The sequence below is a fragment of the Oncorhynchus clarkii genome, chromosome 2, assembly GCF_045791955.1.
Source record: "Oncorhynchus clarkii lewisi isolate Uvic-CL-2024 chromosome 2, UVic_Ocla_1.0, whole genome shotgun sequence".
Lineage (NCBI taxonomy): Eukaryota > Metazoa > Chordata > Actinopteri > Salmoniformes > Salmonidae > Oncorhynchus > Oncorhynchus clarkii.
This window is the reverse complement of record NC_092148.1, coordinates 22609717-22620141: the sequence shown is the minus strand read 5'-3', so window position 1 is coordinate 22620141 and position 10425 is coordinate 22609717. Positions and strand designations below refer to the sequence as shown.

Genomic DNA, 10425 nt, shown 5'->3' with positions numbered 1-10425 from the left:
GGGTTGAGTTCGGTAATTAAGTAGTCTACAGTACTATTGCCAAGGGATGAGCTGTAAGTATACCTACCGAAGGAGTCCCCTCAACCTATCAGACCCAGCGTGCGATAGAGTTGCAGGATTTGTGACCCGTTTTTGTTGGTTGTTTTGTCGTAGTTGTGTCTAGGGGGGCATATTGGGAGGGAATGCTGTCACTTCGAGGTAGGTGTTTGTCCCCCTGTGTGCTGAGAGTGTCAGGTCCCTGACTGGTTCTGGTGTTTTACGTTGTCACAGACTAGAACATGAAAATGGTTGATCTCCCACTCTAGGATGGAGAAGCTGTTGTCATTAAATCATGGGGATTCTAGTGGGGGTATACAAGTAGCACACAGGAGGACATTTTTCTCTGTTATTTCAAACCATATGTAAAATGCTCCTGTTTTGATTAATTCAATAGAGTGGGCTAGGTCTGATTTACATCCAATTAGCATACTCCCTGAGTCTCTTCCCCTTTTCACTCCTGGTATTTTGGTGGATGGGACTACCAGTTCTCTGTAACCTAGAGGGCAACCAGTGGGTCTGTCTCCTCTATACCATGTTTCTTGTAGGATGACAATGTCTGTATTTCTGATGTCTTTGGTGAAGTCTGGGTTCCTGCTCTTTAGGTCAAAGGCAGATGACCTCAGACCTTGGATATTCTAGCATGATATAGTAAAAGCTTTGTGATCCATAGTGTCCAGGGTTGTGCTTCGTGTGGTTACGCCTCAGACTAATAGGGGTGAGCAGAACATACTGGGCACCTGATACATGGCTCTTTGGTCGCTGAATGGGGCTTGGGCGGATGTAGGAGTGGGGGTTGGGCCTATTGCTCTGCTCACGGCCTTGTCGTCGGTCTGTCGCTCTCTCTCAGGTGTTTTACGGTACTTCAAAAGACAGCCAGTATGACGGTACTTCTAAAGACAGCCAGTATGACGGTACTTCTAAAGACAGCCAGTATGACGGTACTTCTAAAGACAGCCAGTATGACGGTACTTCTAAAGACAGCCAGTATGACGGTACTTCTAAAGACAGCCAGTATGACGGTACTTCTAAAGACAGCCAGTATGACTGTACTTCTAAAGACAGCCAGTATGACGGTACTTCTAAAGACAGCCAGTATGCCTGACGTTCAGAGAGGAAGAAAGAGATGAGAGAAAGCCAGCTAGTCTTAGCAGGTGCACGTTTTCCCTTGAGTCATACTTGAACAGGGAGGGATGGAAACATACAATTATGAAACTACAGAAGCTATGTTGAATACATTTTCTTGTTCCAAAAGTCATGAAAGGTTCAGAGAACATTGAGTGGAGTTGATGCTTCCAATACATGTATAAACATGAAAATTGAGTTAAAAGGTTTTCATCCGACAGCGACGACATGCACACACATGCGCACACACACGCATGCACTCATACAAAAACATAATACACACACACACACACACACACACACACACAAATTCTGAAAATTCAGTAGATTGTTATACTGTATGGGACATTATTGTCCAGGAGTTAACAATAAATTGTATTACTATGTGATGTCATCAGAGAGCATCATAATGCTTTCTGTTGAAACCTCAATGACCAAAGTCTTTCTGGATACGGTGGTCTCGGTGGTGGCAGTGTGAGGGGGGGGAGAGCGGTGAGGGGAGAGGGGTGGAAGGCAGGGGAGGGAGGGAGGAAATGTAGAGGAGGATGGGAGAGTAGAATGGAGGGAAAGATAGAGGAGATGGAGAATGGAGGGAGGTGGGGATGGGGATGGGGGAAAGGGAGGTGTAGGAGGGGCAGGTGATGAGGGGGTGAGGTGTGGGGGGCGAGAGAGGAAGAGGTAGAGGAGGGTGACGAGAGTGCCATACTGAATGCTGTGTGTTGTAGAATGTAATGATGTTGTGTGGGTGGAGGAGGGTGGGTCATTAGAGGCTGCGGTATGGGGACAGGAGGATGAGGAGGGGGGAGCCTGGGGGTAGAGTGTGTCTGTAAGAGCTGTGTTTGTACGGGGTGTGCGTCTAGCTTTAGAGAAGTATTTAGGAAAGTGGAGTGTGTGTTTTTCTCTTGAGTCTGTGCCACATGTGTATGAGTGAGTGTGGGGTGTGTGTGTGGCTCTGGAGAGGGGGTATGGTGTGTGTGTGTCTCTGTCCCCTGTAGCAGTCTCTGCATGTGCTCTCGTGCCTGCTCCTGCAGACAGCGATACTTGCCCATCTCTTCAGCGCTGAAGCTGATTGGCTGTTGAGCCAGAGGAGGGGAGGGGCCATGTGACCACTGACCCCTGTGAGGTAAGGTTAGGGCAAGATATGACGTCACAGCAGGATGTGATGTCAGGGAAGGACAGGACGTGTCCTCTCCAGTTTTCTCAGGGCTCGGAGACAAGAGGGGTTGAGGGCACAGTCGACCACTTTGGACCGCTCCATTCTTCATACTCTCCTTCCCTTGGTTGTGGTCCTTGTCCTGTGTCTGGACCTGGTCTTGGTTGTGGTCCTTGTCCTGTGTCTGGACCTGGTCTTGGTTGTGGTCCTTGTCCTGTGTCTGGACCTGGTCTTGGTTGTGGTCCTTGTCCTGTGTCTGGACCTGGTCTTGGTTGTGGTCCTTGTCCTGTGTCTGGACCTGGTCTTGGTTGTGGTCCTTGTCCTGTGTCTGGACCTGGTCTTGGTTGTGGTCCTTGTCCTGTGTCTGGACCTGGTCTTGGTTGTGGTCCTTGTCCTGTGTCTGGACCTGGTCTTGGTTGTGGTCCTTGTCCTGTGTCTGGACCTGGTCTTGGTTGTGGTCATGTTTCTCTGTTTGGTCAGGGCCCTCCCTCTCTCTTTCTGCCCCTCGTCTCCTAGTTCCTCTCCTAATTGCTGGTAGTTTCCCGATAAGTGGCAGTAGCATAGTTCTGCTGGGGTTCCCTTCTCTGGGCTTTGGGGGGGCTTTGGGCTCTCTGTCTGAGAGACATGTAGGCTGTGCTGTGGGGTTGGGGCTCCTGTCCTGTGGATGGGTGGTATCAGTGCTGGGCAGAGGTTGAGGAGGAGTAGGTTTAAGGCTGGAGGCTTGGTGTTTCTCCTTGGTGGGTGAGGGACATGGTGCTCGCCTGGGCACCCCTGTTGTTTTTCTCCCAATCAGGTTGGGTCGTGAGTGAGTACTAAAGCTACTCCATCCCCCACTCAGGTCTGACACACTGGTGCTGCTGCTACAGAAGCCAGGGCTGGGCTGTCGGGGCAGCCAGTCAGGGCTAGAATCAGGCCAGGGGCTGGAGATGGGGCATCTGGTAACCTGCACACTGGGAACAGACTGGGAACCAGGACTGCGGCTGTGTCTATGGTCAGGGCATCTGGTTGCCCAGTCCCAACTAAAACTATCAGGTCTGGGGCTGGGGCTAGGTCGTGATCCCTTTTCCCAACTGCTCCAGCTCTCTCTACCTTCAGTGGACCTCTGTCTCTCCCAGTTGTCATCCCAGCTGTATCTGTTCTCCCTGCAGTATGTCCCCCTGTCCTCCCAACTGTCACGGCTGCCCCAGGTACATCTGTCTGGGCTTGAGTCTACTGGTCCTCTGTTCCAGACTTCTCCCTCCCCAGAACTAGACCTCCATCCCCTGAAACCCTCCAGAGTTCTGTGACTGGGGGTCGAGAGATACCCCTGCCAGCCCCCTCCACTGACTCCTCCAGGGCTGGATAACCTGCTTACCCAACCCTGCCTCCTACTCCCCCAATCTCTGTTCCCTCTCTCCCTACCACTTTCCCGACAGCCTCTACTCCCTCCATCCCAGCTCTGCCTCCTTCCAGTCTCTGTTCTTTCCCACTCCTCACTCTCTGACCACTTCCTACTCATGTATTTCCTGTTTCTGTGCATGTATTTACTCTTCCTCACTGGAGTACAGGAAATATTGCTACCATGGATGTTGGCATGGCGACTGTAGACTGGGTAGCCCCCGCTGCAACCGTGGAGACCACCATATGCCACTGGGAGGTTGTGAGCCTTTTCCCAGGGCGACCCGGAAGTAGAACACAGAGAGGAGTCTGAACTCCAGTAGAAAGGCCATCCCTGCCTTTCTCCTCTCTCCACCTCTCCATATCTCTCTCTCTCTATCTCTCTATACAGCTGAGACTCTGTGCTGTAGTACTCTGTCCTCTCTGTGACTCTTGGTGCTGGTTTGAACGGGGAGGCAGAGTTATAGTTATAGTGATGTTGGTCTCTACTGTGACTCCTGTGAGGCCTCTGTCTGTCAGAGCAGGGCACAGACTCCGAGTCACATTCCCCCAGCAGGCACAGAGTCCCACCCCTCCTCCTCTTCCCCCCTGCCTTTCTTCTCCTCTTTCCACCTGTCTCTCTCTCCCGCTCTATTTCCCTGTCTCCTTCTCCCCCTCTGTCTCCGTCACATCTCCTCTTTCCGCCCCACCAGGTGGAAACAGAGGTTATGACGCTCCTAAGACGCTGCCGCTCTCCCTCGCACTCGTTTGAAGTCCCATTATACCTTTCCCCTCTCCTCCTCTTCTTCTTTGTGCTGTCGTTTAAATTTCTGCATGACACATCTGTCGAAGTGCTTACTGAACCGCCCACGGAGTGTGTGCGTGAGCTGGCAGTGTGCGTACACACACATCTAACCTCGCTTGCACACACACAAACGGCAGCGCAAGGCTGGATGACAGCCTCTAATTTAGGCCTGGGGGTTCTGACGGCTCGATCTCTCTCCTGTCTCACATGTCCTCCTAATCTGCCTCTTTGGGGATTGTGGGGGTTTGTGTGCGTGTTGTCACCGCGAAGGGGGTCACCATTCCCGAAGAGGGGGTGGTGCCATCTGAACCCAGATTCACCTCCACTCCCTGGCACTGTTGCTTCTGCCTGGAAGGCTGCTGTCACTCCATGTGCTTCTGTCTTCTCCACAACGTGACAGGATGATGAGTGTTTGGCTCCCTCATCTGTCCCGCCTGTCTCTGTATATAGATCTGTATTGGATTCTACATTTTCTGTGTCCTGAGGAGGAGGCTGGGAGCTAGAGAACATGAGGGAGTCGGACTCCTCTGTGTGTTTCTCTGTCTCCTGCTGGCTTGCTGAGTGGTGACAGCGTGACTTGGTTTGACAGTGGTTGTGGTTGTGTTCAGGGTTACAGTGTAGTGGGTTGGTGTGGCGTTGCCAGTGTGTGGGCTTACAGCTGTAGGAAAGGTGGGGTTTGGCTGTGGTAAACTGCAGCAGTTCTGCTGGCCATCTCAGACGGGTGGATCCGTCTCTGGCAACCACATGGAGATAGGAGTCAGACATAGGAGTCTGATTCACCTCATGGCCCTCTTGTCTGTGCTCTGTACCCCTGTTCCTCTCCTCTCTCTCTTCCCCCTCCTCCCTCTTATCTGCTGTCCCGTGTACAGGGCTCTGGTCTGTTTCTCTCAGTCTGGCATTGTGGGTAGGACAGCCTGGGTCATGGCTAGCAGAGAACCTGTCTCTCTCCTCCCCTCCTCTCTTCTCTCTTCTCTCCTCCCCCTCTTCCCCACCTGGGGGTTCTGTCTTGTTTCCGGGGTGAAGGCTGTTGGTTGGTTGCCCTACTAACAGGTTGTCTGGGTGACGCAGCCATAGTTCATCTCCTCCCCTTCCCTTCTCCTTCATCTGCCCTCCTCCTCCTCCTCTCCCCTCCTCCTCTTGCTGGTCTGAGAAGACGGAGGCAGATGGCTCTAGTCTTGGGCCCCTCCTGGAGAAACAGAAGGAGACCCCCACCCTTCCTCTGTCTCTGCCCCACGGAAAGGCAGGGTCCTGGGGAGAGTTGTTCAGGCGAGGCTGGGGATCCTCCAGAGAAGATCCACATCTGGAAAGCAAGGCTAGGGGTGGGGAGGCTTGGAAGGGCCCTCCAGGGAAGATGGGTATGTGGGTAGGATCCTCTGGCTGCTGGGGCTGGGAGGGGGAGAGAGGCTTGGTCTGGAGATGGGGGGAGTCCTTTCCCTGGAGGCTGAGCGGGATGGTCTGGGGCTGGGTTGGAGGTAGGGTAACAGCGGGTCGCTGGGAGTTCCCTGTGGTTTGGATTAACCCTGTTTGGGTCAATGGGACATAGTGGTCCCCTGGTTTGTAGTCTCTCTCTCCACAGTGTCTCTCTGAATGCTGGATCTCAGCTCTCACTGTCCCTTGGAACCTAACAACCTGGCCCGGTACCCTGGTGCAAAAGAGAGGAGAGGTGGAGACGAGAGGATAGCAGAGAACAGAATAAATATAAAATTGTGAACATGTGAAACACTGTCCATATTATGCAGTTTACTGTGAGTGTTCATGTTATATTAACTCAGCCTGTGCTTACAGTATCTAGGCCAGCTCTTACATCCATCACTCTGAGGAATAGAGAAACTGACAGAGTGTATGCACGTGAGCGTATGTGGACAGTTTGTGTGTATCATAGAGATTTCCCTGCAGTGCGCTTGGAAAGCAGGTCTCTACACACACACACCATCTTACTTGTGTGTCTGTTGTCGTAGCAGTGCTAGTTGGTGCAGGCGTCTCAGAGCTCTCTCCTGCTTGCGGTCGTCCTTCCACGACTTAGACGCAACGTTCCGAGCATACTCCCTCTGCTTCAACTCCTTCAGTCTCTACAAGGAGGAGAGGAGAGGGTCAGAGTGTGAGTGTGTGTGTGTGTGTGTGTGTGTGTGTGTGCGCGCGCGCGCGTTGTGTGGAAACTATTTCAGCTCCCTCTATCTCTGGGAAGAATCATCTCTGAGTGTGAATTGTCTATCAATCAAAAGTGTGTGTCTACAGACTCATTCAACTCTGATGGAGAGAAACATGTTGTTTCTACATGGTCTGCCATAGAAAGTGCATGACAGGGAGAATGGTGATGATTGAGTACTGACAGTGTTATAAGCCTAATGATGATGAGTGTTGCAGTCTGTCAGATTGTCATCTCTCAGCAGGCTGCAGTGTACCAACCCTTCAATCATCAGCCTAAATGCCAGCAACCATCTGTCACATTAATATGGACTTCATCATAAGAGGATCATTTAGGAAACTTACTTCATTACGCAAATCTCAGTGATAAGCCTGCTTATTGAAATCTTACATTGAAGACATTGACTGGAGTATGGCAGGGAGATGATGTTACTAATAGAAACTACAGACCACTGATTGGATAAATAAAGCATAAACAGCACTAGAGGAACTGCATTGGAAGGCCCTAAAATCCCTCTAACCTAGAATCCTCTAGAACTGAACCTGGAACTCACCTCTAACCCTCTAGAACGGAACCTGGAACTCACCTCTAACGGAACCTGGAACTCCTAAGATCACAGCAAGCACCATCTCATCAGTACTGAGAAACAGACCACTGTGTGGGTCTCCTCTCCATCAGTCTGCTCCTTCAGGCGTGCCAGCTCTTTCAGGGAAATAGTGATTCATGTCTCTTTCTCTCTTTCTCTGCCTTTGTTAATCATTTTTCATCCTGCCTTTATCTGCACTTGGCAGGTAGAGGTATATATATGTGTGGTGTGTGTGTGTGTGTGTCAGTCTTCAGGCTGTAGAGGGATGTAAAGGTGTCTGACAATAGCTGCATCAGTCTCCTCTATTCTATCAGCCTCTCTCTCCTCTCCTTATTTAACTTAATTTAACTAGGCAAGTCAGTTAAGAACAAATTCTTATTTTCAATGACGGCCTAGGAACAGTGGGTTATAACTGCCTGTTCAGGGGCAGAACGACAGATTTGTACCTTGTCAGCTCGGGGATTTGAACTTACAACCATTTCGGTTACTAGTCCAACGCTCTAACCACTAGGCTACCCTGCCGCTGTCTCCCCTCCCTCTTTCCCTATCTCCCTCCCTCTCTCTTTCTCTCGCTCTCTCTCGCTCTCATTAGTTGATCATATTTACAACTAACTTAGCATCTAGGAGTCTCCATCATTTTATCTAGCCGCTAACTATCTATCTGATTATTTCCTGCATCTCTGCCTGACATGTCGTTCAGTCAAACCTTGCCTCCTCTCTTCCGTCTTTCTCTCTCTCTCCTTCCCTCCTTACTCCTTCTACCCCTCCCCTCTCACTCTCCTCTCTTGCTATCATGAACTCACACACACAGTAAAACCTAAGGGCACATCTTGACACTCAAATGAGCATGCATTTATTCATGCACACTCTCACCATCACACCTCCCGTGGCTGCTAATCAATGTCAGATAAGTTCATCCTGCTAATCCAGGAACACACACACACACGTTGACAGTTTTCAGGTTAATCTGTAGTGAGCAGAACACAAACGAGTGTTTCTGTGTGTTATCACTCACTACTTAACATCCCACTGTCAGCTCACTGTAGACGACTTTGATGTGCTCTACTGCTCTGTGTGTGTGTGTGTGTGTGTGTGTGTGTGTGTGTGTGTGTGTGTGTGTGTATGCGTGTGCGTGCGCGCGTGTGCGTGTGTGTGTGTGTGGGGGGGGGGTTTATGTGTGTTTGAGTGCATGCGTGCATGTCTACACTGGTGTATTCATGTGTGCGTGCCTGCGTACGTGTGTGTGTAGGTAGCGTACAGTAAGGAGCTTTGAGTCTTTGATGCCAAATGCTGGTATGTGAGAAATGTTAATCATATTCCTACTCAGAAGCATACATAATACATAACTCTCTATTAGTGTGTATGTGGACATGATTAACTATACTTGTTGGACCAGAACTCCCCACAAGAATAGTAAACAAACAAGCACTTGACCAACTGCGGACCCACAAGGTCAAATGCTATTTCTAGGCGGTTTAGGGTTAAGGTTAGAATTAGGGTTAGAATTAGGTTTAAGGTTAGGGTTAGGAGCTAGTGTTAGTTTTAGGGTCAGGGTTAGGAGCTAGGGTTGGGTTAGGGAAAATAAGATTCTCCACAAGGTTAGTTGTAGAAGAATGTGTGTGTGTGTGACAGGACTTATGTCAATCATAGAGGGAGCGGATCTGTCAGTGACTGGACCACCCGAGAGTAGAGGAGTGAAGAGGGAATAGAAGGAAAAATGGTATATGTCACATGCACCGAATACAACAGGTGTAGACATTACAGTGGAATGCTTAAGAGCCCTTTCCCAGCAATGCATAGTTAAAAAGTAAGAAAAAAATCTAATCTAATTACATTTATTAAAAACTTAAGTGCAGATATGTCTTCAGTTAATAAGTATTCGACCCCTTTGTTATGGCGAGCCTAAATAAGTCCAGGAGTAAAAAATGTGCTTAACAAGTCACATAATAACTTGCATGGACTATAGTGTTTAACATGATTTTTGAATGACTCACACGTACAATTATCTGTAAGGTCCCTCAGTCGAGCAATACATTTCAAACCCAAATTCAACCACAAAGACCAGGGAGGTTTTCAATGCCTTGCAAAGAAGGACATCTATTGGTAGATGGGTAAAAGAAAACCAGACATTGAATATCCCTTTGAGCATGGTGAAGTTATTAATTACACTTTGGATGGTGTATCAATACACCCAGTCACTACAATGATACAAGTGTCCTTCCTAACTCAGTTGCTGGATAGGAAGGAAACCTCTCAGGGATTTCACCATGAGGCCAACGATGACTTTAAAACAGTTAGTGTTTAATGGCTGTAAAAGGAGAAATTTGAGGATGGATCAACAACATTGTAGTTACTCCACAATACTAATCTAAATGACAGAGTGAGAAGGAAGCCTGTACAGAATACAAATATTCCAAAACATGCATCCTGTTTGCAATAAGGCACTAAAGTAAAACTGCAAGAAATCTGGCAAAGAAATTAACTTTATGTCCTGAATACAAACCGTTATGTTTGGGGCAAATCCAACACAACACATTACTTTCCATATTTTTAAGCATAGTGGTGACTGCATAATCGTTAAGGACTGGGATGTTTTTTAGGATGAAAAAGAAACAGAATGGAGCTAAGCACAGGTAAAATCCTAGAGAAAAACCTGCTTCAGTCTGCTTTCCACAAGACTCTTGGAGATGAATGCAGCTTTCAGCAGGACAATAACCTAAAACACAAATCTACATTGGCGTTGCTTACTAGGAAGACAGTGAATGTTCCTGAGTGGCCTAGTTACAGTTTTGACTTAAATCTGCTTGAAAATCTATAACAAGGCTTGAAAATGAATTTGACAGAGCTTGAAGAATTTTGAAAAGAATAATGGGCAACTATTGTACAATCCAGGTGTGCTAAACTCTTAGAGACTTACCCAGAAAGACTCACAGCTGTAATCGCTGATAAAGGTGATTCAAACATGCATTGACTCAGGGGTGTGAATACTTATGTTAATGAGATATTTGCAAAAACATGTTCATTTTGTCATATGGGTTATTGTGTGTAGATGAGGGACACAAAAACATATTTAATCAATTTTAAATTCAGGCTGTAGCACAACAAAATGTGGAATAAGTCAAGGGGTATGAATTCTTTCTGAAGGCACTGTAGGTAGAGGTAAAAGTGACTAGGCACGCAGGATAGATAATAAACAGAGTAGCAGCAGCGTATATGAA

At 48.5% G+C, this 10425-nt stretch overlaps 1 protein-coding gene across 1 annotated transcript in view; it reads right to left on the bottom strand.

Moving 5' to 3' along the window:
* Positions 1 to 1565: 1565 nt before the first annotated feature.
* Positions 1566 to 10425, bottom strand: part of LOC139376911 (zinc finger protein 804B-like) — a 48907-nt gene continuing 40047 nt past the window's right edge. The window contains exons 4-6 of the mRNA XM_071119908.1: positions 6414 to 6544; positions 4683 to 6117; positions 1566 to 3257 (exon numbers count right to left, since the gene is read on the bottom strand). Coding sequence (XP_070976009.1) covers positions 1566 to 3257; positions 4683 to 6117; positions 6414 to 6544 — 3258 coding nt within the window. The remainder of the gene's footprint in view (positions 3258 to 4682; positions 6118 to 6413; positions 6545 to 10425) is intronic.